Genomic DNA, 16,976 nt, shown 5'->3' with positions numbered 1-16,976 from the left:
TTTCTTTTTCTTTTTTTTTTTTTTTGACAGAGTCTTACTTTGTCACCCTGGCTGGAAGAGTGCAGTGGCATGGTCATAGCTCACTGCAGCTTCAACTTCCTGGGCTCAAGCAATCCTCCTGCCTCAGCCTTCTGAGTAGCTAGGGCTCAGCTAATTCTTTAACTTTTTGTGAAGCACAGGATATCACTATATTGACTAGGCTAGTCTCGAGCTCCGAGCCTTAACCAATTCTCCTGCCTCTGCCTCCCAAAGTGCTGGGATTATAGATGTGAGCCATCACACCCAGTCCAACTCTATGTATTTTCTAATTTTCCCTGGGATCCTCTTAAACCTGTAGGTTATTTAAGAGTGTGTTGTTTAATTTCTACATGTCTGTGAATTTTCCACACTTTCTTTTTGTTATTGATTCCTAATTTCATTTCATTATGGTGGTTGGAAGACATACTTTGTATGATTTCAGTCCTCTAATTTATTGAGATTTGTTTTAGGGTCCAACATAAGGTCTATTAGAGAATGTTTCCTGTGTACTTGAGAATATATGTTCTGCAGTTGTTGGGTGGGGTATTGTACAGATGTCTGTTAGGTCTAGTAGGTTTCTAGTGTTGCTTAAGTCTTCTGTTTCTTTGTTGATATTCTGCCTGGTTTCATTCATTATTGAAAGTGGGATATTAAAATTCCCATAATTTATTGATGAATGATCTATTTCTCTTTTTAAGTTGGTTTTTGCTTTATTTATTTTGGGGCTTTGTTTTCAAGTGTATATATGTTTGTAATTGCTACAACTTATTATAAAATATCTTGTCTCTAGTAATAATTTTTGTAAAGTAGTCTATTTTGTCTGCTCCTAATGTAACCACTTCAGCTCTTTTTGGATATGGTTTGTGTGGTTTAATTCTTTTTATTCTTTTTTTTAATGTATTTGTTTCCTTGACTCTAAAGCACATCTCCTGTAGAGCTCATATAATTGGATCATGGTTGCTGTTTCTATTTGTGTTTTAATTTATTTTGCTAATCTCTGCCTTTTGATTCAAATATTTAATCTATTTACATTTAATTACTGATACAGCAAGATTTGTGCACATTGTTTCGTTGTTTATTTTCTATATGACTCAAGTCTTTTTTATTCTCTTCCTCCATTACTGCTTTTTTTGTTAAGTAAATATTTTAATGTACTATTCTATTTCTTTATTTTTTCTTTCACTCTATTTTTTTCTGAATTATTTTCTTAGTGATTGCTCTGGGGATTACAACTAGTATCTTAATTTTTAAAAATTTAGTTCAGATTAATACCAACTGAATCTCCATAATATACAAAAACCTTACTTCAATATAGCTGTCTTCCCATCCATCTTCTTTGTAGTATTATCATCATACAAATTACATTTTCTCATAACATTTTCAAAACATAATTATAACATAATTATAATATCATATTAGAATATATTACACTGTCAAAACATTTTATAATTAACTTATAGTTATTGCTTTCTGCAGTTGTCTTTTTAATCAAAGAGATTAAATGAATTACAAGCAAACAAAAATACAATTAAGCTATCCTTTTTATATACCTACATAGTTAAATTTTTTATTTCTGTTATTGTAGTTTTCAACTCTAGAATTTCTATTTATGATTTTTATTTCTTCATTGATAGTCTATTTGGTGAGACATCATTTCTCATACCCATTAGTTCTTTAAAAATGGTTTTCTTTAGTTCTTTGAACATATTTATGATAGCTAATCTAAACCCTTTGTCTAGGAAGTAAAACATAAGGACCCCTCATGGACCATTTTCATTGACTGCTTTGCTTTTCTCTGCATGGGCCTTTCCCCCCCTTTTTCTTTGTATGTCTTATAACTTGTTCAAAACTGAACAATTAAAATACCATGATTTGGTAACTCTGGAAACCAGACCCTTCTCCCAAGGGTTTTTTGTCACTGTTGATTTTTTATTTTTATTTTTGAGTTGGAGTCTCACTCTGTTGCCCAGGCTAGAGTGTAGTGGCATGATCATGGCTCACCTCAGTCATGATCTCCTGGGCTCAGATGATCCTTCCTCTTCAGCCTCCCAAGTAGCTGGGACTAGGTATGCTTTACTATGCCCTGCTAATTTTTTTTTTGTAGTGATGAGGTCTTGCTATTGTCCAGGTTGGTCTCGACCTCCTGGGCTCAGGTGATCATTCTGTCTCAGCCTCCCAAGTAGCTGAGGCTCCAGGCACACACCACTATGCCCTGCTGATTTTTTTATTTTTTGTAGAGATGAGGTCTTGCTATGTTGGCTAGGCTGGTCTTAAACTCCTGGACTCAAGCAATCCTCCCTCCTCAGCCTCCCAAAGTGCTGGGATTACAGACATGAGCATTGTGCTCAGCCTTTTTTTTTTTTTCTTTTGAGTCGGAAGTCTATGCTGCCCAGGTTGGAGTGCAGTGGCACAATCACAGCTCACCTCAGCCTCGACCTCCTGGGCTCAGGTGATCCTTTCACCTCATCTTCCCAAAGTGCTGGGATTATGGGCATGAGCCACCATGGCCAGCTGAGCTGCTGGATTTTTTAATGACTTTCCTGGACTAATTCTATAAACTATGTATTATTTGTCATGTATGACCTACAGCCTCACTCAGAAATGAGTGGTCAGATAGATTTCTTTACATGCTTTGAACCAGTTAAGTCTTCCAGCCTTTGCTGAGAGGCTCTATGTGTGTTGGAACACATCTTCAACACTCTGACTGTCTAAGTCTGCTTTAGCCATCACTTCCTAATTGTACAGAACCCTGGAGTTAGCCAGATGTGAAAGACCATAACTGACTCAGGTCATTTCCCAGCATTTCTCTTTTTTCCCCCAGAAATTTTTTATTGTGGTAAAATACAAATAACTTGCCATTTATCATCTTAACCACTTCTCAGTAGTATTAAGTACACTAAATCCTCACTTAACATCATTGATAGGATCTTGGGGACTGAGACTTAAAGTGAAACCACTAATAATGAAACCAGTTTTACCATAGGCTAGTTGTTATAAACAAGAGTCAAGTTCCTACAACATATTTCTTGTCACAAAAAAATTGCCAAACTTCTAATATTACTTTAATACTTTTCATATTAAACATTGAAGTAAATATAAGCTATACATAACACTTAAGAAAAATTAATAAAAACAAGTAAGGTAATTATTTACCCAATTTTTGGTGAATCAGTGGTTGTATGTTAAACCAAGGAATGACTGTTTGTAAAGTGAAAACTGTAAATAGCACCTCTGCCACCACACGGCTCAAAGACTAACAGGAACAAATGTGGCAGACTTGAGGAACACTTTCATACTGCATCACTTATTGTCATGCATTTGTTTGATTACAGATTTTTATGTACAATAATTTGTATTCGTTTTCCAACTCTTGTATTCCAGTTTAAGGTTGTGTGTGACTAGAGCCTATTCTAGAATCTCAGGGCATGATGCAGTAAACCAACTCTGGACAGGATACTATTCCAACATAGGGCACACTCACACATACCCACACTCACGCCTACTTGGACAATTTAGTCATGCTGATTTACCTAATGTTCATGTCTTTGGGATGTGAGAGAAAACTGGGATATCTGGAGAAAACCCATGTAGATGTGAGGAGACCCTCCAAACTCCACACAGACAGTGGTCCTGGCCAGGAATTGATTTTTTTTTAATCATCAGTGTTATAACAAGATGACATTAAATGAAACATTAATTGAGGACCTCCTGTATATTAATATTGTTGTACCACCATTACCATCATCCATCTTCAGACTTCTTTTCATTCTACTAAGCTGAAACTCTATACTCATTAAACAGTAACTCCTCATTCCTCTATCCCCAACCCCTGGCTCCCACCATACTGCTTTCTATCTCTGACTTTGAGTACTCTAGGTACCTCATATAAGTGGAATCGTAAGTATTTGGCCTCTGTGATTGACTTGTTTCACTCAGCATAACGTCTCGAGGGTCATCCATGTAGTAACATGTCAGAAATTCCTTCCTTTTTAAGGTGAATAATATTCCATTATATGTGTATGTCACATTTTGTTTGGTCTTTCCTCCACTGATGAACACTTGAGTTGCTTCCACATTTTAGCTACTGTGCATGATCCTGCAGTGAATGCAGGTGTACGGATATTTCTTCAAGATCCAGCTTTCAGTTCTTTTAGTTGTATACCCAGAAGTGGAATTGTTGGTTCATATGGTAATTCTATTTTTAATTTTTTGAGAAGCTGGACACGATGGCCCATGACTGTAATCCCAGCACTTTGGGAGGCAGAAGTGAGAGGTTTGCCTGATCCTGGGGATTTGAGGCCAGCCTGGGCAACTTGGTGAGAACTCAACAATAAATCAAAAAATTAGCCTGGAGTGGTGGCATATGCCTATGGTTCCAGCTACTCGGAAGGCTGAGGCAGAAGGATCGCCTGAGCCCAGTAGGTCAAGGCTGCGGTGGCCATGAGCATACCACTGCACTCCAGCTTGGGTGACAGAGTGAGATTCCGACCCATACAAAAAAAAGAAAAAAATTTTTTGAGAAATCATCATACTATTTTTCACAGCAGCTACACCATCTTATATTCCCATCAGTAGTGCACAAGGGTTCCGATTTCAGCATACCCTCATCAACACTTACAATTTTCTGGCTTTTGGTAGTAGCCATCCTAATGGGTGTGCACCCCCAGCATTTCTTTTAAATGTGTTTGTCTAGTTCTTATTTGCCCTAGCTGGTAACCATGCCTCAGTCACTTTCATAGTAACCCCTATACTCTAGTGTAGCAGTCTTCAAGCATTGCGTACCCTCTAAAATAATTTTAAGAACTACAGGTGTAAAGGGAATGATGTATTTTTAAGTTGGCATCTAAATTTTCTCACAAGAAATATAAATAGTTGCAAAGGACAGTTTTAAGAAAAACTGACTGCTTCTAGGTCTCTTTCACAAATCAACTAATTTGAGCTAAATGTTAATAACTGAATATGTCTGTTACTAGATAATATTTTAATTTTAACAAGGCCTTCATATTGACTCAAAGGAATGACTAATATCATGTGTGGGTGGGGATGGAAGGTGGGGAGATTTTGCCAATCATATCAGATATGCAGCTACTTTGAAAGCATCCCCACTTTCAGTGGTTTTAGGCAAATTACTCACTTGAAGTTTATTAAAATGTTTTGTATCTAGCAAGAGACACAATTACTCACTTTAAGTTAATTAAAGTAAATGTTTTGTATTTGGCAGGAGATACAAAATTGGCTGAGAGTATGTGATGACATTATTTGTTTATACTTATTTAAAGATTAGCTTTGTATATAACATATGTTGGTCCTATTAAGAAAATAAGTCTCACTCATGGAAAAAAAAAACCCATTTTATCATAAGATCTGTAAACAGTTTAAATGCTGAACAATTGATGCTGACTGTTCTCCACAAATGCCCTTGAAGAAAGGGCTTTTCCCACCCTGTGACCTCTGACCCTGTGAATAGGGCTTTTCCAGGAGCTGCAAGACAGGTCTGACAATGACAGTCCTCTGAGCATGGAGCATTTGGAGACCTCAGCTGGTTCTGCCTTCTCCCAGGCAATGAGGCTGTGTTTTTTCACAGCTGAGAAGAGGTGGGTAGGATGCTAAAATACTGCAAAACTTTCTGTTCTTACTGAGATTCAGCTGTTTTTCTGGAATAAACACTTATTGGATTGTTGTAACCTGTTGGTTAGTTTCCAGAAATTGATTTTGACCATTTTGCCAGTGTTCTTGTTTTTATGGATGAGTGGAGTTTTGCAGTTCCTTACTTTTCCGTTGCTCTTAAAACAGTAATTTCCTGCCATGCTTCTCAAGCTCTTAGCTATCTTGGGTTTCTCCCATCTTTTTGTCTCCTTGTTTCTTGGCCAAGAACTTTATCAGTAACATGGTTTACTCAATGGCATACTACTTTTATTGCAACTGGCTTCCAGCTATTATTCATTCGAGAAGCACTTCTCAGAGCTCTGTCTTCCTGAAGGCAGTCAAAACTATGATGAGAGAGAGAGAAAGACTTTTTTTACAGTAAAAAATTTTCTAGATTGAGTTGTGATAGTTATTACCAAATTATTGAAAGATAGTTGTGAGATTTGATAATTATTAGACATCCAAAATGCACATTGAAAAAATCCTTCATTAACAAAATGTGTTTATTGCTAAATGAGGAGGGTGGCATCAGTTCTTTTGCTATTTATTGTTGATATCCATGTTGTGAGACTTTATTTACACACGCTGGTCAGTGGGAGTGAGGGTTCCCCGGGCAGGCCTCAAACTCTTTGAACTCTCACCAGGTCATGTGCCAAAAAGAAACAATCTGCAGTGGTCTATCATTATAATTATTTTGATAATTAGCTGACATTTCAATTAGGACAACTTTTAATTTTGTTGAAAGTAAATTGGAAACTACTTAACTTTCACGATTTATTGCCTGGTCATTACTGCTATTCACTGTTTCAAGTTCTAGTAAGTACTCTAAAAAGAGGTTTTATTTACCAAGAATTATACAATGAATTGCACCTCCTAATTGCTTCATTTGGAGCCCTCTTGTTTAATCTGATACAGTGGGGAAATAAAAATATTAATTTAGTACCCCATACCAATATTTTTTAAATAAAATGCTTTTCTCATATCACATTTCACATCTCTTTTTGTCAAAATGTTTAAGCTCACTCAACATATGAAGCATACTCACCCTGTAGCTGGGTTGGCAAAGCCAGCCTCATTTTCAAACACACATCAGTCTTGCTTTTTCTCAGGAAAAAGTCTGAATTCATTTTTCATCTCAACTTTACATGCTAAGACATATTTTGAGAAAAAATAAAAGTACTGAGGAATTGAGTTGCATCTTAGATTAGTTACTAAATGCAGTAACAATTCAAACATTGAGAGACTCACATTTAACGTATGTTGTTTCCAGGGGAGGCCTGATGTTCCTTAGGTGAATGTGAGTGCTTATATGTCCCCTTGGGGGGCTACTCAAGTGAAAATTATATATAGAAGGAAGAAATGCTCACACTAGTTTTAATTATTCTTTTATATGTTTAGTGAAAAAGCTATGTACTGACAAAAACCAATTGCTTTGAAAGTCAGCATGTGTGAGCTATATAAAAAGGGAAAGAGGGTTGATGTTAGTGAGATAAACACTTAGCAATTTGATTGGAAACTGGGTCTGAAAGAAATTTCTTGAAACTTATACTGTAGGCTTTAAGTCTTGTGTCTTCAAGTTTTGCAGCCTCTGTGTGAAAAGAGTCTGCATGCCCACATGCTGGTGTCTGGCCCTTCTAGGATAAGCTATATTTAAAGAATGTAACTTTGACCAGACACCAGCTTCTGGGGTCATGCTTCTTCTTTTCCTGAGTATGTAGAAAGCAGTTTTGAGGGGTTTTAATTAGTCATCGAAGGTGGCATTTTCCTGAACCAGTATTTTGAACTATTTCATGGTTGTGTGCCTTGGAGTTGTTGTTGTTGTTTTATTCCTGGGAGCAATGCAGGGTGGATGAGAGGTTTGTTTTGCTTTAACCTGAGGAATGTGCTTTTTTGAAAGGAAGGCGGGAAAGGAGATTTGTTCTCAGGCAAATTGTTTCACAAGAGGATCTGTGAAAGTTGAGGTCTGGTGGCTGAATCCCTTAAAAGCAGTGGTTCTCCTTGTAGTTCCCAGACCTATAGCATCAGCTTCTTCTAGGAACTTGTTAACAATACAAATTCTTGGGCCATACCCCAACACTGCCAAATCCAGGACTAGGTGATTCTGTCACAAACCTGTATAATTTTAGATTATTTGCCCCGACTCATTGACATAATGTCTAGCTAATATAATGACAGTTTTCTGTAAACATTAGTCACTACTGGATATCTACCCAAAAGAAAAGAAATTATTACTTAAAAATATATTTGCACTCTTACATTTGTCACAGCACAATTCACAATAGCAAGGATGTGGAATCAACTTATCTGTCCATCAAAGAATGATTGGATAAGGAAAATGTGGTATATACATATTTGTTTATTAAGTAAACTAACCACACTTACTTCTGGCTCTTTACGTCTTATGTTTATTAACCCCAACCCCATATTTTGCTTTGTAGTTTGGGGCAGAATTTCGAAGATTCTCCCTGAACCGTCATAAGCCTGGGAAGTTTGAAGATTTCTACAAGTTGGTTGTGCACACCCACCGTATCTCCAGCAGTGAAGTAACCATCGGCTACGCAGATGTGCATGGGGATCTGCTGCCCATCAACAATGATGACAACTTCTGCAAGGCAGTCTCCAGTGCAAATCCTCTGCTCAGGGTCTTCATTCAGAAACGAGGTACGGAGAGAGCTGAGCGCTGGCCTTGTTCAGCAGCCATTTAAAAATCAAATGCAATGTCCAGTTTTGTCTGTCATTATGGGCTCATGTGATTCTGTTTTCTAGCCTCTGGTAGAAGATTAAAGAAATTAAAATTTGGCCAACATTAATTTATCGAAAACCTTAAAATATGTAAACTGCACTTTCTACCTTAAACAGTGTTGACCTCTGACTTGTAAATACTGAGGAAAAAGTAATATTGATACTTTCAGTATTCTAATTAGAAGCAAGTGAATTTAGTAATGAGGAGTCACTTGTCAGTAGCCTAAGGATGAAACTGGCAGTTACTAGTATGTATTTTTCACCATCTCTTTAGGATTAGGAAAAAAATGACAGCTTTAAATTACAACTTCTGTTAACTTTTGGCTCTGAAGACTTAACTTTGCTTTGATATTGTAAGTAACAACAGAATCATTTGAGGTTAAGATAAATAACTAACCGAGGTTAATGGTTGAAGGGAGTGGGAGCCCTGCTGCTAACTCATGGAGACCTCATGCTGTTCAAATCTCAGAACTGCATTTTAGACTTTTTGCTTTTCTCCATCTCCATTTCAACCTTGTCATTTCAAAGTAGTGTACTGAAGGCTAGAGCCACCTGTAGGTGAGGCTTGATATTGGGAAAATGGCATTTTTATAATTGATTTGGAAGTGGTTGTCCCTCCTCTCTTGGGCAACCCAACTGTGCACCTGGTGAACGCTGACCACTTCAAGGAGCAGAGCAGCCACGGGGGGACAGTTGCAGAGCAATGTCACAATGCAACATGTCTGCCATTGTGGATTTACTGCATGCCTCAGGAGTCTCTTTTGGGAGAGTCAAGAGAGGCTTATGGAGGAAAGTCTGAGCTGAGACTAAAGGAAGCAGCAACAGTGTGCTGGGCAGGAGGCAGGCGAATTGGGCTTACCCGTCTGCAGACCAGAGTTCCCATCTGCAGGCCAGGCCTTCTGCCTCTTCCACTTCAGCATCCTGCTTTGCAAAAGGGGAATGCTGATAGCACCACCCACCCAGTTACCCGGAGGGTGATGCTACACAGCCTGTTGATACTCTGTAAATATTAGCCATTTCTGTTGTGTTGATGGGAGGGAACGGCAGGAGACCTGCTGACCTCACTTCAGACTGATTCTCTGGCACAAGATCAGAATGCCCGGCATCTGTGGTTCTTGCTGAGCCCGGGTGTCCTGCTGATGATGCTGTGAAGTCAACACAGCTGTCACTTCCTCACAGTGGCCTGAGGGGACTGCCTGGGCTTTCACTTCCTCACAAGTCCCATGGGATTGCTGCTGAACTGGGCCCCTTACTGCCTCTGTGTGACGCTTACTCAGCCTCCATCGTGCCCCTGCTCTGTCCTCTCCCTGCTTCTTCCTGTGGCCAACACCACTGCTTGCTGGTCCTGGGATAGAGGCCTGCACCCACTACCCCTGCCTGGAAACTCCCTGGCCATCATATCACTCAATGTCTGTATCTGTTCACACGCTGTCCTCTTATTTTCTTCTTCCGTGTTTTATCAGTTGCTCTCAGGGCTGGTTTCCCATCCATCTTCACCAGACCAGAAGCATGAGGGTGTGTTTGCTGTGACTCAGCCACCCCAGGTCATCCGCTCACGTGGTACAGAGTGAGCAGTGGTGTGAAGCACAGTGTAAACTGCAGGTGTGCATGTGGGCTCTATTGTCCATCATGCAGGAAACAAATCTTTTTGTCCCACTAGCTGTGGAGTTGAGGTTTGAAGGTGGGCAGGAGATACTCTGCCCTTTGGAGGCAATCCCGAGTGAGGCTTGGCACCCTCTGCTGTTGATTCACTGAAGCTGAGGTGAGACAGGAAACACAGGTCCGGGTGTTGCAACTGGGAATGTGCTAACTTCCCACTGGGGCTCACACAACTTTACCTCTTTTTCAGCTTGCTGGCTGGGGCCCTGCATCCTGTCTTTATCATTTATTTTTCCTTCTTCCTCTTCTCTTAGAGTAATAGCCAAAAGTTTAACTAGCTGGTTTATAGTTTCTAAATCTCTCATGTTTTCAGCATGAGTGTGTTGCTGACAGCCTGTGCCTTTCTCTGTCACATCACAGCATGGAGCTGGAGAGACCTGAGCTCAGACCCACATTCTCGCTGGCTCTGTGACCCAAAAACATGCTTTACCCTGCTGAGCTCAGATGTCCTCATCTCCATAATGGTTACAACGCCGACCTCTTGGGTTGCTGTCAGGGCTTAACAGGAAAAAGTTATAGCGTTCACCAGTCCTTAGCACAGTCCTGACCCTTGGTTCTGTCATTGGGAAAATCGGAGCTGCCTCTCACTGTCCTCAGTGGACTCTGAGTATAAAGATCACAACATCCCAGGTGGGAGAAGAATCGGGGCAGTTGTATACCTTTGGACAGTCAGATGCTCTCCATGTTAAGTAACCCGTGTGGAAGGCAGTGTCATGAAGATCCAGGTGTCCATTGTGGTTGGGCCAGAGCTGAGGCCCCTTGGAGTCGACACAATCCTGGTACTTTTTCACTGCAGAAGGGGTTTCGAGTGTCAGTCACTCTCACTCTCATGCTGTTTTCATGATTCTACTATGGCCACACCCACTCTGCCATTTAGTTAATACACTTCTGTACACTGGCATATTTTATTTAAATGTATTTTAAGAAGCAACTGTTACTATCACAGATGAAAAGTCAGTATTCTAGTACATGTTGAAATAAACCCACAACTGTTTAATGTTTAAATGTTTAAAAAAATTATTCTGTCACTTAATCTCTTCCCCTAAACCATATGAGGATCTGGTGATAAAACTATGCAGAATGGCATCCCATAAAATTGTAAAAACCCTACGACAAAATACTGGCTTTTGAAAAATGTGTCCACACAAAAAATGGTACACAACTGTTGTACACAAATAGTAGCATTATTCACAATACTCAAAAGGTAGAAACAGCCCAAGCATTCATCAACTGATGAGTAGATAAACACAGTGTGTGTGTGTTTGTGTGTATGTGTGTGGTCATACAATGGAATGTTATCCAGCCATGAAAAGAAATGGTATACCGACACATGCTACAGACGGATGAACCTCAAAAACATCATGCTAAGTGAAAGAAGCCAGACACAAAGTTCATATATTGTATAATGACTTTTATTTATTTGTTTGTTTATTTGTTTATTTATTTATTTATTTGAGTTGGAGTCTCACTCTGTCGCCCAGACTGGAGTGCAGTGGCCGCCCCCGGCCACGGCACCACGGCACCACGGCAGCCTCAACCTGCTGGGCTCTGGCGATCCTTCCGCCTCAGCCTTCCAAGTAGCTGGAACTACAGGCGCACGCTACCAGCTGGCTAATTTTTGATTTATGTAGAGATGAGGTCTCGCCAAGTTGCCCAGGCGGGTCTCGAACCCGTGGGCTCAGGCAATCCACTCAGCCTCCCAAAGGTGCGGGATTACAGGCTCAGCCACCAAGCCCGACTTGTATAATGACTTTTAAAGTTGATTCTACTTATTTAAGGATTCTGTATAGATAAAAACATGACCAGAGGCTCTCAGGAACCTAACCCTGTATTTTTCCTAGGAGCAAGCTCCACATTCAAAAATTCATTGCTCATGGTGATTTTATTTATTTAGTTAGTTTTAATTTATCATTTTAAAGATGTGGGATACAATTCAGGGTTAGGTATACAAATGTTCATGAGGTGTGCCCCCCCTGCCCCCGCAGTTTCCTACTACTGCCAATCCCTCCTCTCTCTACCCCCTGGCAGTTTCCCACTACTGCCAATCCCTTTCTTACAGTATTATGATAATTGCTCAAGGTTCGCTTGTGAGTGAGAACATGTGATACTCAGTTCTTTGTTTCTGTGATGGATCACTCAGGGTTCGAGACCCGCCTGGGCAGCGAGACCTCATCTCTACAATAAATCAAAAAATCAGCCGGTCGTGGTAGCGCATGCCTGTAATTCTGGCTACTCGGAAGGCTGAGGCAGAAGGATCGCCGGAGCCCAGCAGGTCAAGGCTGTGGTGGCCGGGAGCGGCCACTGCTCTCCAGTCTGGGCGATGGAGTGAGACTCCAACTCAAAAAAAAAAAAAAAAAAAGAATTATAGACTCTAAGTCCATCCAAGTTGCTGCAAAGTTCATAATTTTGTCCTTCATTATGGCTGCATAATATTCCATTATACCATATTATTTTATCCAGTTCTCTTTCAATGGCAGCACGGTTGGTTCCATGTTTTTACTATTGTGAATAGTGCTGCAATAAACATGCGTGTGCAGGTATCTTTTTCATAGAATGATTTGAATTCCTCTAGGTATATTCCTAGAAGGGGGATTGTGGGGACATATGGAAGGTTGATTTTTAGATCTTTTAGGAATTGCCACACTCTTTTCCACAGAAGTTGTACTAGTTTACACTCCCACCAGTGTAAACGTGTTCCCCTTTCACCACATCCTCTCCAGCATCCATTGTTTTTTGAGTTATTATTGATGGCCATCCTGACTGGAGTTAGGTGGTATCTCAGTGTGGTTTTAGATTGCATTTCTTTGATTAGTGAGACTGAGCATTTTTTCATGTATCTGTTGGCTGCTCGTATGTCATCTTTTGAGAAGTGTTTATTTATATCTTTTGCCCACTTTGTAATGGGGCTGTTTGTTTTTTTCTTTTCGGCACATTTGAGTTCCTTATAGATCCTAGATGTTAGGCCTTTGTCAGATATACAATTGGCAAATATTTTTTCCTGGTCTGTGGGCTGTCTCCCTGCTCTCTTGACGGTTTCTTTGGCTTTGCAGAAGCTTGTCAGTTTGAAGAGGTCCCACTTGTCTATCTTACCTCTTATTGCATGGGCACTTGGTGTTTTGATCAGGAATTGGTTGCCGATTTCCGTAAGGGTGTCTCCTGCATTTTCTAAGGTTTTCATTGTTTGAGGTTTTACATGTAGGTCTTTGATCCATTTAGAGTTGATTTTTGTGTATGGTGATAGATAGTGGTCTTGTTTTAATCTTCTGCATGTGGTCAGCCAGTTTTCTCAGCATCATTTACTGAATAGGTTCTCCTCTCCCCAGTGGTTGTTGGTGGACGCTTGTCGAAGATGAATTGGTTGAGAAATTGAGGTTTTGCTTCTGGAATCTCTGTCCTGTCCCATTCAACTATATGCCTGTTCTTGTACCAATACTAGGCAGTTTTGATTATTGTAGCCTTACAATAAAGTTTAAAGTCTGGGAGTATGATACCTCCGCTTTGTTTAAGTTTTTTTTTTTTTTTTTTTGCTGAGCATTGTTTTGGCTATTCATGGTCATTTATGTTTCCATATGAATTCCTGTGTTGTTGTTTCTGAGAAGAAGTTTGCTGGTAATTTAATGGATATTGTGCTAAATCTGTAGATTGCCTTGGGTAGGATGAACATCTTAACAATGTTGATTCTTCCAATTCATGCTCATGGTGACTTTTTAGAACAGATTACCACACATGACAAGAGTCAACTGTATGTGAAAAGTCCAGAATGGGCAAATCCATAGAGACAAAAAAGTAGATTCATGGTTGCCAGAGGCTAGGGGGTGGGGAGAATTGGGAAGGTCAGAGTTTCTTTTTGAGGTGATAGAAATATTATGGAACTAGAAATCTGTGTAAATAATACTAACAACCATTGATTTACACACTTTACATGGGTGAACTTTATGTAAATTGCATCTTAGCAAAGCAGCTACAAAAGAGAAAGGGCTGTGATAAGGTTTTCTGGGTCTGTCTGCAGCCTCAATTTCCAGAATTCAGCCATCCTTCTTATGTGTGACTACTTTGACTTTCTAGTAAGCATATTTGTTCACATTTTTTAAAAAATTCTCCCTTTCTTTGGTGATAGAAAACTTCCTATACTTCCCTGAGAGGCCTTCAGATAGGCATATGAACATGACCTTCTGAGCTCCTTGTCTTTGTTAGGAATGAAACCAGCACAGCCCGGTGGGATTAGCTGGACCTGTCACTTTGTTACCAATGGAAATCAGAGATATTTTTACATCAGGTGGTAATTGTATCCAGATATCCTAAAAATCATTTATAGTAATCATTATCTAAAAATAGTGTACATATTGTTATTTAATACATTAATAAGAAAGCACATAGTAATGTATCATACATCTGTTTATTCTGATAAATGTCTTCAAAATAATTTATTTTTCCTTGGTAATCCCTTGTGTTTGATTTTATGCCTTTAGGAATGTTGTTCTAAGGAGTTCCCAAGCATCATTAGATTGCTAAAGCGTTCTTGGTCTATGCCTACTTGCAGAGAGTCTGCATTTGGTGCTGAGACAACAGGCAAGGAAGGATGTGCTCTTGAGGACTACATGGCATTTGGCCATCACTCCCTTTCCTCTCTATTTACTACTTCTGTATTTTCTAGGCTTCTGCTGCATTTGCCCAGGGACTGTGAAAAGCTATGGGCTTTTCGCTTGGGCAAACACTGTGACAGCTATCATTGCCCTTCTCTGTGTTGCTCTGCCCATCTAAAAAAGAACAGCAGTTACAGAATGAAGTGGTGGTGAGGGGAGAGTCTGGATTCATGTTTGCATATTTGGGTTGCAAATGCAATGAGTGCTAAGGACCCACTTCTATGTTCCCTTGCCTCTCCCTCCCACCCTCCACAGGGTATAGGAACGTTTAGGGAGGCTGACCCTAGCCAGAGGACACAGGACCAAAACAGCAAAAGATACTCAGAGCATCTCTTTCTATTTTTAGCAGAATAAACAGGAAGTGCAAATAGTAACTTTTTGCCACTTATCCATCAAATAAATTCTTCAGATCCAGTATACTCTAGTCTTGCTGCTTGCCTCTAGGCCCGGCCCAGGACCTGCTAGGGTATCTGATGAAGGCCTATAGCTCCTCGTCCAGGAGTGTGAAAACTTAATTACACGAAAGATTTCTCAACACAAGTAGAGTCCTCTGAACTATTTACTTTTAAAGTAAACATTGTATTGCACATCTGCATGTATATGTTTATGGTTCTTGGCATTCTGGGCATTCTTTTGGGCTCCTAGAATGAGGAGAACACATTTGAAAACTTTTTGGTTTATCAGAAGTTGCATCATGGGGTGTGTTTTGCTGTGATTTCACTTAAGTGAGTTGCTAGAACAAGTAACTCAAAGCAAATGGTCTTCAAAGTAAAACATGTAGAATGATTGAGAATTTGATTATGGACACTGGCAAGTGTAAAATCCTGCTTATAATAACTTACATAAAAGTAGCTAGAGGTGTGTTTGGTTTTTACGTTGGGGATAGGGGTTCATTACTTATCAGAATGTACTCAGTGAAGCTGTCAGAATTGATTTCTGTATTTCCCTTCTTGTTTTGTTCTTTTTTCCATTGCCGCCTAGGGTTTTGAGGTTGTATGTGCTGGGGGCAGGGGAGACGTATACTTCCACTGAATTAGCCTCACTGTGTTCCTGTGCTTATAGGAACATACGCACAACATGGGCTTTGCCTTCTGATGTAGGAGCATATCCTTGAGACACAGTTATTTCTTTAATTGCCAAAGACTCCTGGAAGCTTGTGTGTTTGGAGGATTTCTTTTTGTCTTTTTTTTAATGATAGAAAAGGCACAAAGTCTCCGGCCACTCCACCGTGGGAACATGGAGAAAGTGAAACGCCTGCAGCCGCTCGGTGGAGTGGGAGTCTATTGGGGGGAGGAGAGAATGTGCTGATGTAGCTCATCAAAAAGAAACAAAGCCAGAGGCACCCCCCCATCCAGAAGAATTCAGGGTTGTCCTCCAGGGCGCCCACATGAAGGCTGTGTCCGTGCAGGCGCTGCCAGAAACTGTGGCCTTGTTCTGGACGGGGCTGGCTCTGCCCTTGTTGGTTGAGTCTCGTCTTTCTCATGATTGAACCCATGAGGATGGGGAGGGAAACAAAGACAACTAACTTATTCTCTAAGAGTACCACAAATCACCTTGTATATAAACGGTGAGAGTTTATATTGATTGAATTGGATTCTTAACCTTTTTTTACATTATTCAAACCCATAGTGCATGTATAATTTGTAATCATAATTTTTTTAAAAAATTTAGTGTATCATAAACATATCCTGTCATTATTACACTCTTCATAAAACCTTTTTGTTTTTAAAAATACTTTTCTGTTTATAACATATTTATAAAAGAAAATTCAGATGGCATGGAAATAATCTCAATACCCTGGGGCAATGACTCTTAGCATTTTGGTGAAATCGTTCTAGGCCTCTCACTATAGATGCACTTAGTTGGACATGGTTTTACATAAACAGAGTTGTAATATACATGCTGTAGAAATTATTTAAACCTAGCATTATATTATTCGTCTTTTTTTTAATGTCTGAAGATATGCGTCATCCCTTTGTGACGAACACACCAGTTATGTGACCCGAACAAAGTGTAACCAATCCCTTATTAGTTGATGTTTAAATGTTTTGTGATTATAAACTGTTGTGCATTTCTGTATACTTATCAGGTTCTCTCTTTAGGGCAACTAGTAGACATGTTCTTGCTGAGTTAAAAGGTATGTATATTTTGAACTAAAACATATGTTGCCAGTGGACCTCTCCTCAGTAGGGCATTAGAGTAACATTTGAAGTGGTTCTTTTTTACTTGGAAAAAAACACACCTTTGAAGACTGTTATTGTGTGTAAT

General features: G+C 39.7%; 1 protein-coding gene across 1 annotated transcript in view; it reads left to right on the top strand.

Moving 5' to 3' along the window:
- PARD6G (par-6 family cell polarity regulator gamma) overlaps positions 1 to 16,976 on the top strand; it is an 85,385-nt gene that overhangs the window by 23,854 nt on the left and 44,555 nt on the right. Inside the window, exon 2 of the mRNA XM_008056494.2 lies at positions 8,103 to 8,325. Coding sequence (XP_008054685.1) covers positions 8,103 to 8,325 — 223 coding nt within the window. The remainder of the gene's footprint in view (positions 1 to 8,102; positions 8,326 to 16,976) is intronic.

This window comes from Carlito syrichta, unplaced genomic scaffold (assembly GCF_000164805.1).
Source record: "Carlito syrichta isolate Samal-C Ts95f unplaced genomic scaffold, Tarsius_syrichta-2.0.1 Scaffold302383, whole genome shotgun sequence".
NCBI lineage: Eukaryota > Metazoa > Chordata > Mammalia > Primates > Tarsiidae > Carlito > Carlito syrichta.
Note: the sequence above shows the minus strand (reverse complement) of the source record. Positions and strands in the feature narration are given on the sequence as shown.